This window comes from Sebastes umbrosus, chromosome 22 (assembly GCF_015220745.1).
Source record: "Sebastes umbrosus isolate fSebUmb1 chromosome 22, fSebUmb1.pri, whole genome shotgun sequence".
Lineage (NCBI taxonomy): Eukaryota > Metazoa > Chordata > Actinopteri > Perciformes > Sebastidae > Sebastes > Sebastes umbrosus.
The window spans coordinates 19,649,752-19,675,901 of NC_051290.1; the positions used below are offsets into that span (position 1 = coordinate 19,649,752).

At 43.1% G+C, this 26,150-nt stretch overlaps 1 protein-coding gene across 3 annotated transcripts in view; it reads right to left on the minus strand.

The window, feature by feature from the left end:
- The window catches only part of LOC119481187 (ADAMTS-like protein 1), a 104,848-nt gene extending 92,692 nt beyond the window's left edge, over positions 1-12,156 (minus strand). For 2 of the 3 annotated variants that reach the window (XM_037757898.1, XM_037757897.1), the window contains exon 1: positions 11,857-12,146. In XM_037757898.1, the coding sequence (XP_037613826.1) occupies positions 11,857-11,913 (57 nt within the window). In that variant the 5' untranslated portion in view covers positions 11,914-12,146. Of the gene's footprint in view, positions 1-11,856 lie in introns of all 3 variants that reach the window. The other variant, XM_037757901.1, reaches the window with a different exon arrangement.
- Positions 12,157-26,150: the final 13,994 nt, after the last annotated feature.

Below are 26,150 nucleotides of genomic sequence, written 5' to 3' on the forward strand. Positions count from 1 at the left end.
TTTTTGACCGACTCATTCACCCCAACCTCCTCCCTACATGGTGTTTGTCACTATTTACTCTTCCTGGTTCACGATTATAGAAATCTTGCTTTGTGTCCACATTGTCGAAATCATCTAAATACTCAGCCATGACATTGAAAACATTTTAGATAACACTAAGCTACGCTTTCTGTACTCCAATACAACAAACTCTGACAACACCGGCACTCCTCTCTTATACTCTCGTTCACGTTTCCACCGGCAACAAGTCACATGACACAGTAGCAAACCGAAAGCGAAAGGTAAGAAAAAGGTTTTATTTCTCTTCCTTTCCATAATCTTGTCAGACATTTATAAAAAAACAACCTGAGCCTGTCAGTGGTAAAAACAAGCACTTTTAGTGGACGTAAAATGACGGTGCCAGGTTGCCCCAAAGGGTTACATTACAGCTTGTTTAGCGGCTGCCAGCTGCAGCGTTCTCCCTCAATACTGGACCAATTTGTGACACAAAAACATGGGAAAATAGGGTCCAGGTTGAGAAATACCGAAGTTACCCTTTAACGTTAGTCCTGGCGGTAGCTCTCCAGAACTCAAACTTAGGTGATCCCTTCATGTAGGCTTACGGCTGACGTTTGGAAGTCAACTATGAACGTTTAAATTAGACAATTTTGGGGTTACTGGGAGGCACATTTCTTCTTTTTTGTTAGAGGCCAACCACTTTCCCACACCCCCTGCTCCTGTGCCAAGCTACCACGCACCGGACCAGCACTGATCGCAGAGATCAAACTGATCTGAGTCACCCTCCCACCTCCCATCAAACTAATCCCATCTTAAAAAATCTTCATCCGGTTAGTATTATACATGCTTTCTCTCGGATTATGAAATGTCTTTCTCTCCATCGTTCCCTTACTGTTGTTGAGCCCACCACCACAAAAACATTCTCCAGGGCTGTGTGCATATTTGGCACGGACTTGGTTCCCTCTGATCATGTAATGATTTGCCCGTAACGATTACTCTCTCGTGCGATGATAGAACGGTTTGTACCTGTCCCGCAGAGAGCTGCAGCCAGGCACATTCCTGCTGCGCCCACCTGCCAATCAACGTCAGCTCACGCACTTGTCTCGCGCCGACGCACGCGCATCTTTCACCAACTTAAACATACAAATGGCTCTCGCTCACTCTTTGTACTAATACACACACACAGCCTGCCATTGTTTGTCAGTGAAAACAGTCAAAATCCAGCGAGCCTCTCCCTCATTCCATCTTCCTCCCTCATCAACAAAACAAGTCGACATTAAACTAAATATCTTTGATGAAGGGGTGCAGTTCACCTCAGGCATTATGTCACCTTGTTTCGCATTTTAATGACATGACGTTCTATTCTGAAGTCTTAGAAGTTTGATCAAAATCCATTTGGTAGTGTGATGTTGAAATAATGCAGCGTGCATCTGGAGTAAATATTGGGTGAAATATTGAGTGTGACAGATGAACAGACAGATATTTCCCTGCAGGAACTTAAAATGTCAGCATGTTTATCAAAATGAGATGCTATTGCTTCGGGGTTAGGAGTAAGAATTCTGCGATCCTACACGCCGAGTGAAATGTGTAATCTTAGGGATTATTCCAAACAACGGATCATCATGTTTGAGTCAAGAAACTTAGAGAGAAAACAGAAGTGACGAATTACGGTAAGAGTGAAAAAACAAACACGCAAAAGGGATAATTACTTGGCTGTGGCGTGACTTCGGGGTCCCTGTCCAATCAACGCGTTACCGGTCGGTCTGTATAACTTCATGTCTACTCCTCTGGTTCATTTGGAAAAAGGACCAGAACTTAAATGCAACAATGTATCATTGTTTCCCTTTGGCCCGGACCAAATAAACCCAACTACAGGTGTGAAAGCACCCTAACAATCTACAAGGTTTTAAGGTGAAAATAATTCTTTGAAAAATCGATCCCGTGATGAGGGATCACTGCTTCAAATATACACATACACCTTTCAACGAGCCCTTCACATTTTGATAGATGTCAATGCTCGACTACTCCCAGATTTAGATGCCGAGAGACTTTGTCAATAACTGTAATAAGAACAGTCAACATGGATTAAGACAGGTTTCACCTGCCCTGCACCTTGCTCTCAGCTGTCCGTCTCTCTGTCTGTCAGTCCATCCGTCTCTCAACATTGGGCTTAAATGATCTGAACACACATTTCAGGATCTTTCATACGGAGCTGAGTATGCAGTATCTGTCATATCATCTAGGTGGCTTCACAGGCCACCTGGTCACCACAATCCCAACTATTCCAGCTATGAAGCAAAATCACGCCGAGATGAGAGAAGAAACCGTGCTGATAACACAAAAGGCCTTATTTAAAAAGGAGCATTACTGTACGTCCTGAAGGGTGAGAATGAAGGGTGAGTGACATGCTCAATGTCAAATGTGCACTTTTCCAGGTCATGGTTGCCAAATACTTTTCAAGCTGCATACCTGTCATCAGGGAGACAGGAGGAGAAGGGGGGCGGGGTGCTGAGAGGATTCGGACTGCGCAGATTCACAACAGATTCAAACAAGCTGGCCGCATTTTTGCGCGTGGTGCCAGTCCCGCCAGTGAGATCAGAGCGAGACACCAGCGTGGATGATGTCACCGCACCACAAAGAGGTATGCCGGGACCGAATTCCACAGCAGCACTTCAAATGCAACGCCACGGTGAGACAGGGGCCGTCAGCGAGCCGAAGACCGTAAACAACAGCGACCTGCGGGCGCATTTTTCTCATAGATGGGGGTAATTATTTTCAGAGGTCAGACATCAATCATTGCACAACATACAAATAACAAGACCGTACAGGCTTTTTGAAGGCATACACATTTGAATAAAAGGTTATTTAAAGTTCACAGTCAAGTTCGCTCTTAGTTCAGACCTGCCTCTGGAGTCTCTTAAAACCACAAAGGTCATCTTTGTGGTTGAAAAAGATTTAATCAAATAGCCACAAATACAAACCCAACAACGCCTGTTTATAGCAACTCTTGGTCATACACATTTCTGAAATGTTTCTGCCTGCCTGCACTATAACAGACCTCCTGAGATCACTGTATATTTTAAAAGCAGCCTTTATTTCCCATGACCTCCCGCTTTCCACCTCACACTCTTATAAATAACACATAAACACACTTAAGATACACTTTATACTTCACACAAACATGCACCGAGACCACACAGATTTCCCCGGCAGTGGGCTTCCTCAAAAGGGGGAGACCCAGGCCTCTTCATAGGGGCCACGATGTCTGTGCTGCAGCCGCTACATCTGCGCTGTGTCACTGCTCGCCACAATGTGTGTGTGTGTGTGTGTGCTGATGCATTTCATAGAGGGCACCGCGGCCTATAGGTAATCCCTGTGAGCGGCCTGGGAATGGACCCATAGTCACACCACACACACAGCAGTCACAAGACTGCAAGCACACATACACACCTTTGGTGGAAAGTAACTAAAGTAAGTAAGGAAATAAGTATATTTACTCAAGTACTGTACTTAAGTGCAATTTTGGGGTAGCTGTCCACTTCAACCAGGGTGGCTGTATCCCCCCGTTTCCAGTCTTTATGCTAAGCTAAGCCATAAACTGTATATAAGAAGTGGACATAGTCATCGTGACGTCACCCATTGGTTTGTCGACTGCCGTTTTGAAGCCTCGAGTTCAGGGCTGCAACTAATGATTATTTTCATTAATCTGTGGATTATTTTCTTGATTAATCGATTAGTTGTTTGGTCTATAAATTGTCAGAAAATGGTGAAAAGTGTCGATCAGTGTTTTCCCAAAGCCCAAGATGAGATCCTCAAATGTCTTGTTTTGTCCACAACTCAAAATATATTCAGTTTACTGTCATAGAGGAGTAAAGAAACCAGAAAATATTCATATTTAAGAAGCTGGAATCAGAGAATTTTAACTTTTTTTCTTAAAAAATTACTTATTTTATTTAATTAATTGATTATCAACATAGTTGGGGATTCATTTTTTAGTTGACAACTAATCACGAACTGAAAACACACTGTAAAAGGGTTAAAGTTATAAGACGAAAACACAGACAACTCCCAGACCGGACAACGCCGTGATAGAGACCTGTCAATCACAAGGTAGCCACGCCCTAAAGCATCCCCTGCTTTATGGTCTATTTGACTCTAAATGGGACCATAATTTACTAAATGAACATCATGCTGTATTGAAGAAGACTTGAAACTAGCGATTGAGACCATAAACTCATGTTTACAATGTTTACTGAGGTAATAAATCAAGTGAGAAGTAGGCTCATTTGCTCATAGACTTCTATACAATCAGACTTCTTTTTGCAACCAGAGGAGTCGCCCCCTGCTGGCTGTTAGACAGAATGCAAGTTTAAGGCACTTCTGCATTGGCTTCACTTTTCAGACCCGGAGGTCACCTACAGAGCTAAGCTTTACCGGACAGATATGAGACTGGTAGTGAACTTCTAATCTAATTTCCCAAAATATTGGACTATTGCTTTAAGCTTTCATTCCTGGCTGAGCTTGGCGATACCTGTCACCACCAATGTCACCCAACACAGTAATAATCAAATGTTCCATGTTAAAATAATATGCACATAATGCACATAATGACTATGCAAGACAAAAGCTAGTGCATGCATTGCTTCCGAGAATCCCTTGTGCATACACTATTTACACTGACTCCACATGGATAAGGTGGACTCCACAAGCAGCAATGAAAACTACATAGAGAGGCAGAATGTGAACTTGTCAAATAGCTTTTGCTCAATACATGTCAGCCATAAATAGTATGAAAAATGGTCTACATGGACGCTGAAGCATGCTACACACAGATCCACACACACACCTACTTTGCGAGCACGCATGATTACACGCTCATCAATCTGCTCCTGTGGGCGTATGCATAGTAATCCTAATAGCACATCATTTGTAACGGGGTCTCCAGTGTTTAGTCGTGGCGGCTCAGTGTTTTACTCGAAGCACATGTGGCCACAGGGGGGAAGCAGATGTGAGAACAGCGGAGAGCATCATTAGCCTCGCAAACATTCAGCCGTGGAGACCCCTGTCAGACACCAGCGCCGCAGACCCTCAGTCAATCATGTTTCCACTGGATTTAGCCGTCCATCCTTACACGTAACCTTTCTCACACTCGTATGCAACCTCCTTCCTTCCAAAGGAGTGAGGTCAGCAAGAAAGAGATAACCGGTATTTGTTTTTCATGCCTGTCAACCAGTCAGCTGATCTGGAATTACTGCATCTCCACTTTCTCCAAGAAGCTACAGTTGAATATTTATGTTTTGCTTTCCAACTTTACGCTGGTGGCTTTGTTCTGCATTACTCCCGCTTTGGCCTTTTGCTCTCTGTGCACGCTTCACGCAACTCTTCCACTCTCACTCCATCAACATTGCTCTGTTGTTTTCCTCCCATTTCTACAGACATCGTTGTATCTCGGTCTCTTCTTGCTCTCACCTAAATCAATATCACTCCATTAATATTCCACTCTTCCTTTGCATCTTCTAACGTGGCACTCACCTCTTCTCGGTTTTGTTAGATTTCACGGTTTTGTTTAACCCTGGTCATTGACAAAGATGCTACTCAATTTCACCTATCTGATGAAGGTCTTGGCTTTGACCTGTACGCCACATTATTTTTCATATAAACACATCAATTCCTTGAATACTTTCCCCCAAAAACCTACACTTTTCTCCTTCAATCCTCTAACTTAACTTCATTACTAAAGGGCTAGAGCATAATCCACTGTCTTGTTCCTCTGTTTCTCCACCATTCTTGACCTTTTTGCCTCCAATATCCTCTTCCTTCTTTCTTTCCTCTTTCCTTCCCTCTGCAGAGGCTTCTTCCTCTCTCCTGACAATCCTCCCCAGTACTGTTTCAACACACACAAACACACAAACACCTCCTACCTGCCCTCCCTTCTAATTAGGCGTCACAAGAGGGGCCCCCCGAGTGCTCCCTCTCCCCTCTCGTTAGCACCACTCCCCGGCACTCCCGCTGCAATTCCACCCTGGGACGGATCTGAGGTCAGGGCCGGGGCAGGACAGAACCGACAGGCATGTGCTCGAGCCAAAAGGCAGAGCAGCTCGACTGCAAGGTTCTGCTTCTTTTGAGATCGGCCGTGTGTGAAAAACAAATGTGCAAGCCAGATGATGCGCAGGGGCTGCTGCAAACGAAGTTTGAGCTGGCGTCCGGGAACACACAACAAGATAAAACAACAACGCTCCATCACGCTGACGGAAGGGACGTGGAGCTCGCCACAGATGGAGCCCCAAGATGTTTCATCAGAGGAACAGGATGCCAGAGGGTCGGCTTTCAAGCACGGCAATGACAAATAAACCTCATGAAGAAAGGAACAAATACATTCACAAGGGGCTCCAGAGGAAGCAGAGAGGGGACGGAGGGCAGCCACCTGCAAAATCACAATAGAACTGAGTATCTGTGATGGGCGTGGGAGCTGCAGAGGGCCATCACTGCTGCTGAACTGGACACAAAAAGTCCCCTCTGCTGTAATGTTGCCATCTGCTGGCAGCTCTTTATCAATGCGTGACAGCAGCTTGATATAAAATCAAAGAGTTTGGCACCGCGTGTGGCACAATAAGACATATTCCATTTCCTGAGCCACATGAAACCACATGAACTCATTATGCTTTTTGATATCGTAGCCTGAACAACATGCCCTCTCACATACACTCTGGCATATACCAGTGCAACATGACTCCAGCAAGTTATGCCATTTACTGGCACAGGATGGCTTTGGGCAGTCAGTCACAGCATGTTATTAGAACTTGGCATCAAGTGATTGAAAGGCAAACAACACTATCGAGTTCCACGAGATTTGGGAGGGGAAACGGCAAAAGCCATATTCTCCGTTCCACATCTTTTCAATTTTCACAAGGCCTGGTTTGTTAATCAACTCCTGATGTAAAAAAGAAAATAAAACAGTTTGACATTTTGCGAAATGCTCTATTTGGCTTTCTTACCGGGAATTGGATGAGAAGATCGATACCACTCTCATGTCTGTACGCTAAATATGAAAGCAAGGACAAGGGGGCCATTAGCTTAGCTTAGCATAAAGACTGGAAACGGGGGGAAACAGCTAGCCTGGCTCTGTCCAAACTAGGTAGAAAAAAATTCTGAATACAAGCACCTCTATACCTCACTAATCAGCGCGTCCACACAAAAAGGCGTATAAATGCCACGATGATGCGCAAGACGTTTAACCAGGACACCCGTGTTCGAGACCGTTGTTGGCCGGTGTTTTGTTTTGTAAGTTACGTTAGTGGCGTTTGTCATGTGACGATTGTCGCATGTTTTTTATTGACTTTAGTGACATGTTTCCCGTAGTTGGGTTACGTTGTTTCCGTACATATTTTATTTAGTTTACGTATTTATTTTAGCCCAACCATGACATTTTCCCTTACCCTAACTAAGTGGTTTTATTGCCTAAACCTAACTGCAGACGTTTGCGTTGCGTACAAATGACAAGGAATGTCCCTGTAATGTCATGGTATTTATACGCCTTTCCGTGAGACCTGGTTGCACTAATTAACACGTTATATCTCGTTTGTTTAATCACATAAAAACTGAACTGTAAAAACAACAGGACAGAGCCAGGCTAGTGGTTTCTCGCTGTTTCCATTCTTTCAGCTAAGCTAAGCTAAATGTCCCCTAGCCCTATAGCTTCATATTTAGCATGGAGACATGAGAGGGGTATCAATCTTCTCCTAACTCTTTGCCAGAAAGCGAATATGCATATTTCCCAGGATATCAAACAATTCATTTTACCAAAAAATTTGGTTGTGGAGTCGAAGACAAAAGCACTCTGTCAGGTTTCATCTGGTGCTTCACTCGGAGAAAGTGTCTGTCATCAATGGGATTGTCAAAAAAGGGGGAAACAGTCTTTTATAAAATACAATACCAAAAACCAGCTCATCATCTGAAAGCCAGATCTAATTTTATATATTCTTCTCAGGTCATGCCCCATTTGTGAAATCTCTGATTGGGGATTTTGTATTTCTACAATAGCTTCTTTGAACTGACGGATCTTCAGGATTTTCAATAAAGTCAATGAAAATAAATACAAATTGGAGTTGAGTGATACACTGTTAAAACTGAACTTTCTTTGGGACTCAACATCCAATACAAGCTGCCATGTCTTGTTCTGTTCTGCAGTACTTTTTCTTCATTGGCCCGCTGAGAATGGAAGTGAAGCTACTTCCTTTTGGCGCCCGGCTCTACAGGGATGAATGCCTGCTCTCTGGATTTCCAGTATTGGAAGAGCAGCATCCCGGCTCACCTGAGTATAGGACACACAGGAAACATTGCTACTGTGCCAGGAACGCTGCACGAGAAGTGGCAGGTACCGTGGCAATTCACGCAAACATGAGTCCCAGTGAATTTTAGCCTTGGGGGATTGAGAGCAACATTGCACACATACACTTCCACACTAAGCAGCCCTCGGTCTCACTCCGCATATTAAGCCCAGATGGGAACAATGAGATGAGTATGAAGGCTTTTGCAGCGTAACTGAAAACACTCGCTTTTGTTAACGCTCTCCAAAAACTGGCTCCATCCATCCATCACTGGCCAGATGTTCTCTGAAGCCCTTTCCTTTTCTCCTCAAGTGGGACCAATCCTTCTCAAAATTAATTCACTTCCCATTCCACTTGCGTCCACAACAAAGGCCCTCATGAAAGCTAATTGGATAGTTTGAGGTCTTTACGATCAAGCAATCAAGCCAAGGAGCGTGTTTCGGGGAACAAGACATGTTGTTGTTGACGGACGACCACTTGGGACACATTTGCACGCCGTGACCCCACTTAATCCTGCCATTAGACCCTAAAGCTTCCCCATCCTGAGGACTTCAATACACTCTGCTCGCTGCATTAAGACTCTGAGAGGGACCATTTCCTTGAATAAACATCAAAATCTGTTGCGTTTGTGGCTAATTTCCTTTTGGATTGCAGCTGAGTGTGCAATGCGATGAAGTCTGGCAGCCGACTTTGAATCCATCATGTGTCGAAAACAATAAACCGTGTCGTTTAGCAATAACTCCCAAAAGAGGAGCAATTTCATCCACTTCAATAGAGATATCATTGTCACGGGCCGTTTTATTTGCTGTGTTGTAGTTGCAGCAACGATTTCTAGAGTCTTAAGCCAATATATTCACCTGAATTTGTTGGAAGTTGGTCAAAAAATTTAACGGAGCACACACCCAGTTTGGTTTTAGTTCAGTTTTATATCAATGTCCGTGTAAGTAGGGATGTAGATACAGACTTTATTGGATTGGCCAAACGTCACTGATATAAATACAGTTTCCAATTCCTCTGGTAAGCGCAAAGCACATAGGAATGTACAGATTTTACATTTTAGGAAAAGACATTATGGTATTTATTAGGGCTGTCCTCGACCAAAGACATTCTTAGTCGACTCATACGATTTTGTCGACTTATCGATTAGTTGATTTAATCAACAGATCTGTAAAACTGAGTTTCTCCACAAAGAATCATACAAAAGCACCACTTTAAATCTTGTGATTACCAGAGATGTGCTCATAAGTTTCTTGGAAATAAGTCATTCAGCATGAAAAAAGCATAAAAATGACTAATCGACTAAAGAAATCTTAGTCGACTAAGACAGAAACCCAGAGTTTGGGTATTGGAAACAGTAACAAGGTCTCCTTGTTAAACAGGATTGATGCATTCCTATCTGTAAGACCAAATTTTGACACACAAATATAAATATTAAGATGTAACACTTTAGACAACTTTTACACAAAAAAAGCACAAAAGCCATGAGAGAACCAGAGAGGCCAAAACAAACAAAATTAAAGCATAGCGAAAGGATTTGCTTTGCTCTGTCGCCCTGGCAGGTGCCAAAATCATGATTTACGGGCACCAACCTCGGTGCTCTGAGATGCTTGAGTGTCTTTTTAAGGGCACGGCCTCCTGCGCGCACACAAGCACCTTTAAATCCCCATCCAACAGAAATGGAAAAAAAAACTGTTTCTGGAAGGTTCCACTTTGCTGCACAAATCAAGGGAATAGAGTGAGAGCAACAAGACCCTCCAAGAATCACTCGAGGTATGTCATTATGTCACCCACAAAGGAAGGCCTATTCCACTTAGGGGTTGGAGCCACAGGCCATTTGGCCCACACACACAAAGTCACACAACTTCCAACAGCCGTACACGCAAATATAGAGTCTCATTCTTTAGTTAAATAGCAATGCAGAGACTCTGACCTAAGAGCGAGGATGAAAAGGAACGGCCACCGCATAGCAGAGGCAGCACTTGTTGATCCCTAGACTTCTGAAGCAAAGCATTGGGTCACTCTGTTGTGTGTGAACAGACAAATGTCCAGTGCTGACTCATGCTGTGCAAGTCCTTGCACAGATGGGAAAGCTTTTCACGACACACTTGAGCAAAAAGCTACAGAGTCATTATTCTGTCTTGATATATGACAGAGACATAAAACAATCAAACCGCCGCCACTTGTTGTAACACAGAAGTCAGTGTGAGTGCGTATCACTTCTGACACTTTGCCACTGAACTGAGCAGCTCAAGGAGTTGAGTACAATTATATACACACACAAATGTCTGTTAATGTAGGAGAATTAAGGATTCATACTCTTCAGATAATCATGAAAACATAATCAAAGGCCTTACATCAGCAGCCACACACTGATGCTCACACACACAGTCCATTAATGTGCCAATTCATGATTTTCTATCCCAACAGGCCTATTTAAAGTGCAACATAATCAGGACCAGCACTGGACAGTGGCCCGGAAAAAGAGTTGCAAAGCCTCACACAGCGCTTCTCTGTCACTGACGTCCACTGATTGCAGCGTGGACGTGCTCAGCGGGGTTATAATGGCAGCCAGGGTGTCTAAAGCCCAAATCACCTTGAAGTGCCATTAGCACCTGTTGTGGTCATTTTGCACACACACACACACGCACACACACACACAGTGACAGTGGCATCCCACCCCCTCTGTTTGAGACCTAAAATCTGACTCTGCAGGGCCAAGCAACTGCTTTGTGTTCCACTTAAAAAAACTCTTGCTCAGCTCTTGTTGTATACCGTTACGCAGCATGTGTCAGCTTTTACACAGCTTTTCTCTGCATGAACTATAGGCCATTGGGAGATAACATGTAGTCAAGCAGTGATTAGCTGAGTGTAGTCATTTTACAAGTTTGATCAGACTGATAAGCTTTGACCTTTCAGAGGATGACCCACGCTCTCTCTATTACATTTCAGGTCTGACATTGCAAAGTAAAAGGAAGGTTGCAGTATATTAATTACATAAGACTTTTAAATAGCAAATGAACCCCCAATTTTAGTCAGTCTCTCATTTTCCTGTTAATTAAAGATATTTTATCATTTCAGATTTGCAGAATACCACACTTGTTCATCATCGCATCCACTGTGCAGCAGCAGTGGACCTGCTTCAGCATCACTGGAGGAAGAGGATGACCAATGAATGCTTCATCACATCCCAAAAAAAAAAAAAAAATAATGGGTTCCTGTATATGTCTGTAAGATTAGAGCAACCCTGTAATAAATCATATACGGTATGGTTATAATAAAATGTCACTTTTATGCATGGGTCCCCATTACAATAGTGAGTTGTCTTTTAGAGACAGAGTACAGGTCAATTTAGAATCAGTAGTTTTCTTTCTCAATAAATTGAGTAAAAGTTAGAAAGAAGAAAAGAAAAAAAAAAAGATAAAAATCCCAAATAACGTGGTGCCTCAGATCCACACACTTTCTTAACATTGGAGTGACGCGCATTTCTCTCACATGTTAAATATCAAATCAATTGATGTGAAGCTTACTGTACCTCCACACACACAGCCAGAAGAAGCAGTCCAGTCGTCCACCAGCAGCCTCCTGTCATCTCTCACGCTGTTACCTCAGTCTTATTTCTAACTTGTAGAGAGGCAGATTGTGTCCCAGTCTGCCCAGTCACAAGAGGTTCTGCTCTCCTCTGCGCGCTGCGCTGCGGCTCCACTTCAACTCCTCACACAGAGAGAGAGAGAGAGAGAGAGAGAGAGACAGAGAGAGAGAGAGAGAGAGACAGAGAGAGAGAGGAAAAAAGGTAAAAGTCAGCCAAGAACTGCCGGAGACGACATGACACTTCACGGTCGCTTCCAGATATTTTGTTCCCCCAGCAAACACGTTGCTGCTAAATTTATGTTTGCATACCAGGCGTGCGTCAGGAGAAGGGGCTCACCCACCTTCACATTCTTAAAGAAACACAGACCCAAGCCGGTCCACACCGGGCCGGGCCGGGCCGGGCCGTGACGCGCTGATTGGCTGCTCGGTGCGCACACATGCGGAGTTCAAGTGATGCTCGGTGGTTCTCAACTCACATCCACACACTGACAAGTTAGGTTCTTTTTTAAATTTGGTCAGGGAAAACCTTTTGAACCCATGAGAGCTTAAGAAACATGATATTGTAATATGGCCCAAACACATCCTTTGCTCCATGAGGGCTTCAAGACAGTTGGATTTTTTTTAGCTTTCCCGTGAAGCCACATACAACAACTGTTTGTTCTTGAGTTGTCAAAATTAAGTAACATTGTATGGCAGAATTGAACTTTTACATTTTAAAGTAATAGTTTTACATTTTGGGAAATACACTTATTTGCTTTTTTGGCAAGCGTTAAATGAAAAGATTGATACCAAAGATTGCATTACAACACTGCTTTGTTAAAGGGACTGTTTGTAAGAATCAGAAATGCTCGTTAACAGCGACACCTGTGGCCGTTAAGTCAACGAAAGTCAACGTCGAGCTCGAGCTTGTGCTCGCTCTAAATAGACATGAACGAGCATCGCTCAAAACAGTGAGGCGACACACGTCAGCTAAAACCACAATATCACTCTATATTTCAGCTGCTTGGCAGTAATGTTAGCTGACCAGACGAAGGTCTCTCCATGAATCAATGCTGATCCTAGTGTTGGCTTTTCCTGCCTCAGCCTCCCGACCGTGGTGGGAGGGAGACTCCGGCACCCAGTCGGAGATGATAACGTTTCTCTCTGCGGAGCCCCGTCACTTCACAAGACACAGAAAACCTCTGTTAGTCTGGAGGAGCTGCAGCATTTATTTCTGCACAAACGTCCACTGTACATTCACTAGATATTCTCAGAGCTAAACTAACTCTTCTGCAGTGTGGAGTGTGCGCGCATGAACGTGAGGTGGAGAGAGCTGAGTGAAGGCAGGCAGAGGAGCAGAGACTCCGGCCCTGGAGACCAAAGCTACGGTCTCCCCCGCGTCCTCCGACCGCGGCCAACACTGTTTAACAGACGGGCTTCACTAGATACAACTTTGCGGTTTTGGTGCTTCCGTGTAGTTTGTGTTGGAGTCTGAGTTTGAACAGCGTAGCCACACGCGAGCGCGCATATGCGAATGCGCATGGGACACCGACCCGGGTGATTTATAAGTTACAAACAGTCCCTTTAAAGGTGCTAAATTAAAAATTCAGAGCATATCTAGTGCCTCCACACTCTCAACATGGCGACGGCTGTGCCAGCGGGTAGCAGCTAACGTCGCTAACGTGTGCAAACAATGGCAACAGAGCTAACAGTGTTTACCTGAGGGGGGAACCGGAGGGTGGGCGCAACACTTCCACGACGACGCCGTCGATCGGGACAGCGTTATCATCAGCTGTAACCGCAGTATGAGAGTAGTGCAGAGTGGCGGCCATGAGCTAGCTAATGGGGCACGCTCACATGCATTAACAAGCACTAAAAGGCACATACTGCCGGCCCGGCGATGTAAACAAAGCACAAAGAAGCTCGGATTACAACAAACACAGAGGGAGAGTGACTTCATTCTCTGCTCAGATAGACATTACTTCACTATATCTTTACATAGCAATTTGCTATATTAATGCTCTGAATATCATCATCTCACTGTCCTGATGTCAATACAAGAAAGGCCTAATTCTCCTCTTTATGCCCTCTCCCTATACATCATGTGGAACCCAGGTACACAAGCTTCAGTAGGAACGTGGACCATGTGTTGTCGGCCGTGCACCAGTTGAGGATCTCGCCTACTTTTCACAGCTTTAGATTTAGTCACAAGTATGAAATGCATTAGTCTTTCAAGTCCCAGCGCTGCCAACTGTGTGCCATTTAAGGTCAGGAGGAGGTTTTATCTGAATCAAGCTCTGACGGCTTGAACTGAGATCAACTGGATGGAATGAAACATTCATAATCTTGGCCTTTGCTGGCGTACGATTGAAATCTGCTGTTGTTTCTGATTTACCTTGATGAGACCCATGTCATTCCTTTCCGGCTCCAATAAAAATAGCAGTTTTGTGAGGATCGTATTTTTTCGTGCAATTTAATGAAGGTCTGCATTGTATCGTTGGACATGAATGCCTCCCACACCTCCAATGTGTGTAAAAAGAAAAAGGTTGAATGCAGGTCTGACCTGATGTGTTTCACTTTTGTGAGTACAGTAAATGAATTGTACTAACAAACTGTAACAGGATACCTACTTTGTGGTGATTTTATCATATTTTGAAATAAACTATATTTCTCGGGGATTCAATAAGGACTACAACATTTTCCACTTCAGCGAGAGAGGAATTTTGTATTACAGTATAATTGATGGCTGGGGTCGGCAACTCCTCTTCCTTTTGATCCCATACCTCCATTAAAGAAAGAGACATTAAGTTCTTTGAAGCTCAGCCTACAGTGGTAGCGCTTTAGGACTTGCTTGTCGCTTTTGAAGCAGTCCAGGTCCACCATAATAACAGTGTTCCTTGAGAATGTCATCTACCCTCAGCCAAGCTCAAAGGGCTGCCCTTTGAGAGCCACACAATAGTACAGGTATGTATGGTATGAGCTACCTGAATTGCTGCCTGACACGCAGGCTTGAATTCAGCTTAATCTCTATTAACACACGGAGCACAGGAATGTAAATGTTTATTTCCCCAGGAGAGGAAAAGAAATCTTTACCTGAAGACCGCGGAGGGGGTTGAAATCATTTCCTTTCCACCTCAGGGTTAAATTATCGTCCTTAATAGCTCCTTGAAATTCAAAGCCTACCTGCTTATGCCACTCATCATGAAAAGTCCAGTGTCTTTGAAAGAGCTCCGGAAGCCCCTTGTTGAACTTTGACCACCCCCGGCACCCTAAGAGCACCACAGACACTCCACAAAGCAGGAGCAAGCAGTGGATAATGCTTGGAGACATGAATAGTTTACATTCACTGTGACTGGCGGTGCATAGCTAAGCCACGTCCTCATGTTTCAAATGCTCTTGCTCTTATTGATGGACATGTTCAGTCGCTCAAAGCTCCCATCGGCGGAGTTGCAAAATCACTGCCCCGGGGCGCAAATGTATTTTTAGGGACTCTACGAGCTTAAATAGCATCTGTCAGTTGTTTGCTCAACAGATCTTACAGGGACTTTTCTGTGTGGGAAGACAAATAAGGGGTTGAGGCAGCAGCTAATGACAGTCCTTTAGCTGAGATCTTTTGTTTGAATGCAATGATGGGCTGGATGCTAGATGCTCAATGACACTGTTTTACGCTTTCGGAGCCTTATTAGAGGCAGCTACCACCTTTTTACTCTGCACTTTATATGCATGAAAGCATGTAAGTATGATTTTACGTGTGTGCAAAATAGGGCCGCAGTATGTACAGTACACGTGTTGGTTTCCTAGCTAAACATACTTGCAGCAGGTCAGTGCCCCCCATATGAGTAACCTAGTTGTCTCCCTTTGGCTGACACCAAACATGGCTGTTTGATCAGTGATATTTGGCCTCAGAGTCAAAGCGCTGCTTGTCACATGTGTTCAAAGAGAGGGCAGGAATTTGCCAGATACAAGCTAGAGAAAATGCCCTTCATGGGACACCAGCCAGCTTGTTTTTGCATTAAAGAGGCAGCTAACTGATTTTGAGATGCGTTTTTTTTTTCACCCCAAGCAACTGAAACTTAAAGGAACAGTGTGTAACATTTAGGGGGATCTGTTGGCAGCAATGGAATATAATATTTATAAGTATGTTTTGATCTAGATAGGACCATTCGTGTTTTTGCGTTGGCCACCGTAGTTCTCCTACGCGCTTGGCACACGGGAGACATTTCAGTTGGTTGCAATCTGCAACCTCACCGCTAGATGCCACCAGATCCTACGCACTGCATCTTTAATGATTAAAGAAATACTTTTTTGGAAATACACTTATTCACTTTCTGGCCAAGAGTTAGATGAGAATATCGATACCACTCATGTGTGTCTGTTAAATATGAAGCTACAGCCAGGTGATGGTTAGCTGAACTTACCATAAAGACTGTAAACAGGAGGAAACAGCTAGCCTGCTTCTGTCCAAAGGTAAACAACACCTCTTCTAGCTTCCTGGCATCCTGACGGAGACGTCACAACTCTAGGAGGTCACTGCACTAGGAGAAGAAATAGTCCATCATGTAGGCCAACCCCAACGTAAAAAGCACAATTTCTCATTTTTACTTTGTTTTTTTTATATGAATAAGGTAAACAGGATTGATTGTGTTAACTAGTGAGATTTAGAGGTACTGATAAGTGGATTTGTTACCTTTGGACAGAGGCTTGTTGTTTCTCCTGCTCCCAGTTTTTACGCTAAGCTAAGCTAACTAGGTGCTGGCTGAAGCTTCATTTTTAGGGTTGTGTCTAGAAGGTTGTGTCTGGCGAGATGGTTAAGGTTAGACATTGACCTTGAATAGTTAAGGTTGGGATGTCCTGGTGAAGGTCCTTGGTGACCGAAATGTTGACTAATAAAGCGGAGAAAAGAGTGTGCGGGAGCAAGTCATCTTTTATTTGATAAGGTTAGGCATTGACCTTGAATAGTTAAGGTTAGGATAGGTCATCGGGTAGCGAGTTTTGCAAGAGTTTTTGCAAGTCTTCGCAAGTTTTTGCAATTTGCGGGTTACCGTCTAGACACGACCCATAGTGGTATCAAACTTCTCATCTAACTTTTGCCAAGAAAATCTAATAAGCATATTTCCTAAAAATGCTGAACTGTTCTTTTAACATACAAACACCTCAGAGTGTTGTTGTGGTACCTTGTTATGGCTTCCCAGCATGCAGTTTACCGCCACTTGGTTGCCTTTCCCATCTGCCTCTGATTGCCTTTACGGCTCTGTGGAATTTGGCACATTATCTGCATGTGTGTGTGTGTGTGTTTGTCCGTGTGTCTGCTCATGCTTGAGACTCCGGAGGAAACGAAAGCTCTCGCCATTGCTGGGCCACAGTGTCCCGGGAATGCCAGGCTTGCTAAGGGTACAGTAACCTGTGTGTCTGTCAGCGCGGATCTGTTTCAGCTGCAGGCATCGCGTTCCATCAGGCATGTCACATCCACTGCGTGCTGTCTGAGGGCATCATGCCACAAACCACCAGTCAGACATGTAGACAGTGGGCACAACACTCTTCGCACTGTTGCCAATGATCAGTCAGCTTGTCTGAGAGCCCAAGGGTATAATTTTGTCTTTCTTTCTTTAGGGAAGTATCTAATTACATACAAATCCTAGCTTACAACTAAAACCAAATATGCTGCTGGATGAATATTCATGAGTTTGTCTAAACTATTTAACGAAGAACTGGCAATGAGTTCCACATAAGAAGATTAAGGAATCGCTCTCCACACAAATCCAGGATTTCCTGTCATCCAATGACAACGTTAACCTGAGATACAGTATCTGATGTATCCCATGGATATTACAGCTCAGCAAAAATCAGAAGAAAATAATCAAGCGGCTGTTCAATAGAGAGACCGAGCAGCAACAGGACACTGTTGTGTTTGTGGATTAGGGTGTCTATTGTTTCAGTAAATCTGCTGAAGGCTGATAGCTGGCAGAAGAGTTGAACGGCGTCATTTAGGGTAAAGAGGACTAAACATCCCCTGGGATCAGTTTCATCCAGGATCGGGCAAATAAGTGCCCAAGCACGTTTTTCACATTTTCCTTCACCTGATGTCTTTGTGCCATTTTTTTGTTTTTAGCCTACAAAGGTAGAGCCGTACTGCAAAAGCAGTGAAGTTAAGAGAATAAAGTTGAACTCAAAATATGTGGTTGTCTTTGCAGGGCAGCCTTGTCCCCTAATATTTAACTTTTCCCTGTTGTATGAATCTCATCGGTTAGGTAATACTTGCAATGTAATTAGTCAGGTGTTCCGTTTGGGGGATGCTGAAAAACATGTGTGCTTGATATTGTGTAAGTGCATCACAATTCATGACTCATCTCCTTTATTTCCTGGAATATGAAAAAAAGAATAATTATAATTGCTGAACGGAGATGACAAGCACTGAAGGTCATGCAACACTTAAGCATCGCATGCCCGGACCTCACAGTGAATTCTGCTTTTCAAATTTCAGCATCTTGTTCTCGCGCTGCAGACCGCTGGCTACCCACAGAGACCACCTGGACAGAGGTCTGGTTGGGTGCATGTCTCCTGTTGACAACACATGTGTGTGTGTGAAAGAAAGAAGACAGAGAAGGAGAGGGAAATGACAGACAGCTTGGCCCGGCTGTCAGCTGCCACTCGGTTCCCATTACGACTTCTCTAATGTCCAAAACCCCGCTCCCCTTGGTTTCTCCACACTTCTGCACGCCTCAGGTACTGCTTTTGGAGGCCAGCTGAATGTCCGTCTGACAGAGAGATTGCAAAGGAGAAGCCCGGAGAGAAAGCAGAAATGAAGCAGGGGTCCATTTCCCACGTTGTTCTTGGCTCCTGTCTGCCCCCGAAGACTTAAGCGAACACTTCCAAAACAAAGAGATTGTCTGTGTAGGTGCCCAAATAGCCAACCCACGCATATATGCACACTTGCACGCAGACAGACACACACTCACGCTGGGACATAAAAAATGTTATTCTAATTCCTTCTAAGTGCCTGTTTAAGCAGCTGTTTTCTGTAAACACTGGCTCGGACAGCGGAGCTCGGACATTTGGTTTTAGATCATTCTCAATTATATCATAATTACCAGGACTCGGTCTGGTTGTCAGCAACAGCACCCAGAAAATATAGCTGTGAACTACTGCCGCTTTGCCAGCACAAACAGCCGGCCTGCTAATCCCAGCACGGCTCTGTGAAAATGACCTGTGGCGGGATATTGTCGAAACATGTCAGGGTCATGTGGGACGGTGTCCGACCCACACGGCGGATAACCTTCTGTGGTCTTTGTCTCACCTCCCCAAATGACCCATTCAGTATTCAAAGTATGCGCTCATTGACCGGCTTAGCAACAGCCTCACAAGTCAGTGACCAGTGCAATGCTTTTCCAACGTTGCAATGCGAGACGTTTTTTTTGTCCTTCCTGAGAAAATCATTACTGAAAATCATCAAGGTGGAAGGGGACCAGGGTGTGGTTCCACAGGAATCTCATTTCCAAGCACATACTGACCTTTTTCTCACACTTTTAACCTTGCATAGTTGTTGACTCATTTTCCATCCTGATCCTCTCAGTGGGAAATGTAGACGGTTAACTTGGATGTCTTAGCTAATGAGCCGGAGTCATTATCTGAGGATTACATCTGACAGGTGCACAGAGCCCTGCTTAACAAGACTCCGGTCTTGTCTGTTTGTCTATATTGCAGCTATGAATCTGCAGTTACTGCCCTGCTAAAACCCACATTGTCTGCGTAGATCCATTGTTTATGAAAGGCTGAAGTAATGGTTATTTCAAGAGGGCAGGCATCATCTTGTTAAGATGTAATTAATTTCTGTATGCACGACCTCTCCAGCTCTGCGGTTGGGTTGAAGCTGGGAAGAATAATAGTGCCAAATTTAGCTTTAACTTTTTGTGGCTATTTTGGTCCCAGATGTTGAAATTCTGGTGTAAATTCACTCTGACAATAATAATACAGCCAATATTTAGTCCACCCCTACTTGATCAAAATGACAGCCAGACATTTCTTGACGATGGTTAGCGCTATTCATTTCATGTCCTTTTTCCATGTTGTCTACTGTGGGCTATCATGCTTTCCCACTGCTCTTTGCCATTGTGCAAAATGTAATAAAAAACGGTTTAATTCTAAACAGAACAGAAAAGCCATTCTTAAACTTGTCTCAACACATGCAGAGATTTAAAGATAATGGGTGCCTTTCAGCAAACAGCTGCGATTATGTCTGCAAAAACATCAGTGACATTAATTAAGATTCGCTATTTTGCAAAACGCAAAGTGTTAACTTAAAGGAGCAGTGTGTAGATTAACATTTAGGGGCATCTAAACGTAGAAATGGAATATAATATCAATAAGTAATAATCACCTGAAAATATGAATCATTGTGGTTTCGTAAGCTTAGAATGAGCCATTTAAGTTATATATACATACGGAGCGAGTCCTCTTCATGGAGCCGGCTGCCATGTTCTACAGTAGCCCAGAACGGACAAATCAAACACTGTTTCCAGATAGGGCCATTTTCACGTTTTTACATTTTTGCATCGGCAACCGCGGGAGAAGCTTTAGTTGGTTGCAATCTGCAACCTCACCACTAGATGTCGCCAGATCCTACATACTGCACCTTTAAGAAGATTTAGCCTATAAGAACTTTTTGATTGGTCCCCGATATTTAAATTTGTCTTAGCATACAATTAAACACACAAAATAGCTGAACATTTTGACTGTCTCTAGATGGGGCCATTTGCATTTTCATGTTTTTGACTACAGTAGTTCTCCTAAACGCCTGGCACACGAGAGAAATTTCACCTGGTTGCACCTTTAAGGAAAAAGTAATTTTAGTTTTATAACCTGCATGACATCTTTAGGACGTTTAGAAGGTCATTTAGTGACCTCTCAGCCATCTATAGTGTGACTCATAATCCCACTGTATTTATTGAATCCACAGTGCCCCGTTACAGGTTTGATGGACAGTCCAGTAGACTAGTGGTTGTCGCTCAGGCTACACCGTCTGACAGCAGATGTATTTAAGGCAGCATCAGCGTTTGAGGGTAGAGTTAACCAAAGCATACCGCTGCACCAAAGACATGTCACTTTCTTTCTCCTCTGCTCTATAAAGCCACATCTCTGCCTCTTTCCCTTGTGATCTAAAGAGCTTGAAAGGACAGCCACTCTCCCACTGTCTCTCCCTTTCTGTCTGCGCTCTTTCTTCACGCAGCGCCTCTGACTGTGTGTGATCCGGAGGTGTGACACTTTCCCAGTAGCCCACAGGTATCCGTTACCCAGCCAGGAGCCTTGGCACGCTGCCCACAGCCCTACCTGTCTCGGAAGGGCACAATAGAGGGATGCCGTGTGAGGATCTCCTCTCCAGGCCTGCGAGACTCTGTAACGCCCTGCTGCCACCTGCACACCAGCGGAGCCCTCGGGAGGGCAGCGCCTACATGACTGATCTTTCTGTAGAATGAGAGAAGCAGCACATCATTACTGCCTCTGTCCATGTTTGGAACTGTGCAATATGTCTATTGAATTTGTCTTTTAAGTCATCTAATTCTGTTTCCTGTCTCCTAAACCTAATATTAGATCCTGTATGTATGCCCCTCTTGTTATCAATGTTCCCTTGGATACATGTCATTTATGCATTCCTAATTGTGCACCATAATTTTTACCAAATAAACAATTTATTTTTTTAATTGTATCAATTATTTCTTTATTATCTTGATATTTGCATGTTGGTCTATGACTCGAAAACCAACAATTTACACAAGAGATTGCAAAGAAGGGAAAATACACAAGTTGACACAGGCATTCGATGCCACATGCTTATGATGAGAAAGAACTTTGTCTACTTTGCTGTCATCTAGTGGCCTAAATCTGCAAATACTGGGAAGTATGCTGGCCAGTGATAGTGACATAACATGTACATTGTTATTCAATGTACTATATTTTGATTATTTAATAGGATTTAAGGTCAGTTGCATTTGTGAGCACTTAACATGGTCCTTGAATTCAAATAAAATGACTACTGTTAATGGTCGATATCTTCTTATCCGTGGAGAATGAGGGAAAAGCAACTAGAACGCAATCCAAAGCTCAGTTAAACAGATGGCCTTAGATTTGAATACATTTCAGTTTCTGTTCTCATTTAAAAGGAGTAGCAGCATATTCATTTTCATCCACATGGCAGCCTGCTCACACAAAATGGACTGTAATTGCGTAAAAATATGAATAAAGAATGAATTCCAACATTTAGTGCTTTCATTGTGACATGATCTTCCCTGAGAGCAGAAACAAAGTACAACTGTGGACTGAGGTTTTTGAACTTTTCTTTTTTATCTGATAGACTGTACGATTCTCAGGTGATTTAATACAAGTCAAGTTAGGACACTGAACCAAAATGACCCTGACAGGTACAGTGAATTGTATTTACACAAGGGGGTGACTCAGCCAGACATACTACTCAACTAAACTGTAGTGGTTTCATTTATTGTAACTGTGCTGCTCAAACAGTATGTGATGAAATCTGAAGATTCAGTTCTGTCATGGCCATTTTCAAAGGGGTCCCTTGACCTCTGACCTCAAGATATGTGAATGAAAATGGGTTCTATGGGTACCCACGAGTCTCCCCTTTACAGACATGCCCACTTTATGATAATCACATGCAGTTTGGGGCAAGTCATAGTCAAGTCAGCACACTGACACACTGACAGCTGTTGTTGCCTGTTGGGCTGCAGTTTGCCATGTTATGATTTGAGCATATTGCTATGCTAAATGCAGTACCTGTGAGAGTTTCTGGACAATATTTGTCATTGTTTTGTGTTGTTAATTGATTTACAATAACAAATATATACAGACATTTGCATAAAGCAAGCATATTTGCCCACTCCCATGTTGATATGAGTATTAAATACTTGACAAATCTCCCTTTAAGGTACATTTTGAACAGATAAAAAATTGGCGATTAATTTGCAATTAATCGTAATTAACTATGGACAATCATGTGTTTAATCGCATTAAGTATTTTAATCGATTGACAGACCTAATATATAAATATATAATATAATATAATATTTACTGTATATATATTTATATAAATATAAACATAAATATTTATATATTAGTTATGAAGACAAGTACCCTTAAAGGAGTAGTGTGTAGGATCTTAATTAATATCACATAAAATTTGTAGGCCAAATATTATATACCTGAAAACCCCATATCATAGATTTCATCATGTAACCCTGATGAGTCATAACTGTTGGTTAACTGGTTGTACTTTGCTTGCCATCACATCACATAAAGGCTGATCAAGGCAATAAAAAGAATCTGACGTGGAGAATAAAATGGGAGCGGATCAATGTCCAGTACAACGTGGTATCTGTGTGCATGTGTGAGTCACATCCTGTATATTACAGTGGATTGTATAAATCACAACTAACTTAAAATCATCTTCCTCCTTCAGACAGAATCTCATTAAAAATTAGAGTCTGTGGTTTACTGCAGCCAACATTTACATATGGGGTCTATTTGAGTTACACAAGGGCTGATAAATGGGCCCCGACGGGTTCATCTGCAGAATCCAATGTGTTGGCTAACTGGAGGATCTGAGCTAAGCCCGTGTTTCCTCATCTGGCCTCCAAATGTGTAGCATAAAAGAAACTGCCTTAACACTTAATTTACATTTTTAATAACGCAAACATTCTTCGCAAAAATGAGCGCTGACGCATAGAGAAAATATTGGAATTGCTCTCAAATTGGAAGCAGAGTCACGCATCTGGCTCTGATGAGCTACTGGCAAACAACAGGCCCGTTCATCTGTGGGTAAACCACCGGCGTATGGTACCATTCAGGCCATTAAGTGAAGTAATCAGAAATGTATTAAGCGAGGTGTTAGGTTGGTCAAATTGCTTGGATTCATTTAGAAATAGTAATGTTTCTCATGAATAGCATGACAGCAAGTATACGGCTACACTGGCTGTTTTTGTGATCATCAGCTAAACATTCACATTACAAAAACTGTTGGATGATCAAAAACATATAAACCATAAAACTAGAGTACAACTCACATGTTTTTTGCGTTGAGATTGCATCACCATACAGGCTGTCCCGCTGTCATGTCTTACTGGGACACTCAAATAGAACAGAGCCATCGTTAATGTCATTAGTAACACCTGTGCTTTTCCTACTGTGACAACTCAAAATGTCTGCATCTCATCCAATGGTCTTTAAACCATGATAGTTATCAAGGTACAATGTAAATCATGTGACCTTGAGCCATGAAATGTAAATGATAGTTAGCCCACATGGGTCCCAAATGATGAGCCCTGTCTGAGCCTGAGTCCTGTGTACTCAAAGCTGAATTCAATCTAACAAAGCAGACAACTGTCTCCAGGGCTCCTGAGCCATAGGGACCTCCAAAACCCTCAGCTTCACTTTGCATTACTTGTCTGTGATCATTTCATTAATTGCATATTTGTTCGGGAATGCGAGTCACTACAGCACACGATCATCTGAAATAATAAGGACCCTCAGCGTTTTCTAGGGGCCCTTTTTGTAGAGGGGCCAAAATATAGTTGTATGAAAAATCTACTTTTAAAGGGACAGCGTGTAGGATTTGGGCGGCATCTGCTGGTGTGGTTGCAAATTGCAACCAACTGAGTACTCCTCTGCTCACTCCTCCCTTTCCAAGGCTGCGGTAACGTGAGTCGCCGAGTACAAAGCCGAGGCCATCCTTACCATAATAACTTTAGGAGCAACGGAAGTCAGACGGCGCCTGGCGGTACCAAGGTTTTGCACTCTGCGGCTCACGTTACCGCAGTTTCACAAGCGTGTCGGCGAATTACGTTGGCCTTCAAGACTCTCTAGAGCCAGTGTTTGGTTTGTCCATTCTGGGCTACTGTAGAAACATGGCGGAGCAACATGGCGAACTCCATGAAGAGGACCCGCCAAGCCCCCAGGAAGTGCGCCTGTCGTCGATCCGGACTTTCCTAGTGGCCAAACCGCGGTACTGCAACTTCCGTGTCCGTCACGTGATGCCATTGGGCCCAAAAGACTTTTTCCCATAGACTTACATTGGGAAGGAGACGTTTGTAACTCAGCGGATAATTTTTTTGAGGTGAATCAACTTCCCTGTATGAACACCTTAATAGCCCTTATTTAAAAAAAAAAAAAAAGTATTTAAAGTTGTAAAACGCACTAATAGCTGAATCCAGAGTTATTTCCCTTCCTCCGTTCATGTGAATGAGACCCAGACCGAGGCTGGAGCGCAAGCCGTGACGACGGCGTGACGTTGGGACCCCGAGCGGGCGCTACTGCGCATGTCCCATCAATAGTCCATCTAATACTAGGTTAAAAACAAAAGGTGATCGAGTCTTCCACTGAGCATTAGATCAGCAGACTCTGTCACGACTTTTAAATCCAGTCTTAAAACTCACTTTTATAGAATGGCTTTTCCAATCAGCTGAATTTTAGTCTTTTGTATGCTTGTGTGCTGATGTGTATATATGTGCATATGTAATTTTATGAATATGTATATACTTGTTTCTTTATTTTCCCATTCTATTGTTATTTATTTAATTATTTATGTTTCATTGTATTCTGCTGTCTATGATGTGAATTTCCTTGGAAAGCACTTCGTGGGACCCGCTCCCTATGTAGATATGAAGAGTCATTCTAAGCTAACGAAAACACAACGATTCAGGTGATTATACACTAATGAAAACATTTGAATATCATATCCAATTTCTGCTAATAGATCCCACAAAATGTTACAAACTGTTCCTTTAAGACCTGCAATATCTGAGTTATACATAGTGTTTAAATGTTGCTGGTCTTTAGGCCTTTTGGTGAAAACAGTCTACCATGTGTATTCTTGAGTTCATTGAACTTGTGTACATTAATGTACAGAAAGTGGGAAGAAATAAGATAATGTTTGCCCTGGGGTCTCCTTGAAATTAAGTGAGGCCAAGTGCGCACTTGCATCAATAGTTTTAGAGCTGTAGTAAGTCTAGGAGTTTGTTTTTCAAATACTTGAGAAGAACATCATAATAATCCTCATTTGAACCCAAAAAAAATGTTACTTGCTTATGAAACTCTAAGAAATCACACTGCTGTTATGTATCATAGCTTGACCACGTGACGGCTGGTCTGAGAGGAATTCCCCCGAGTAAACTTTTACCCGTTTTACCTTTGCCCTAGAGGCATTACGTCACAGCGCCGCGTCAGATCTCGCGATATTTACAGAATATAAGTACAGCT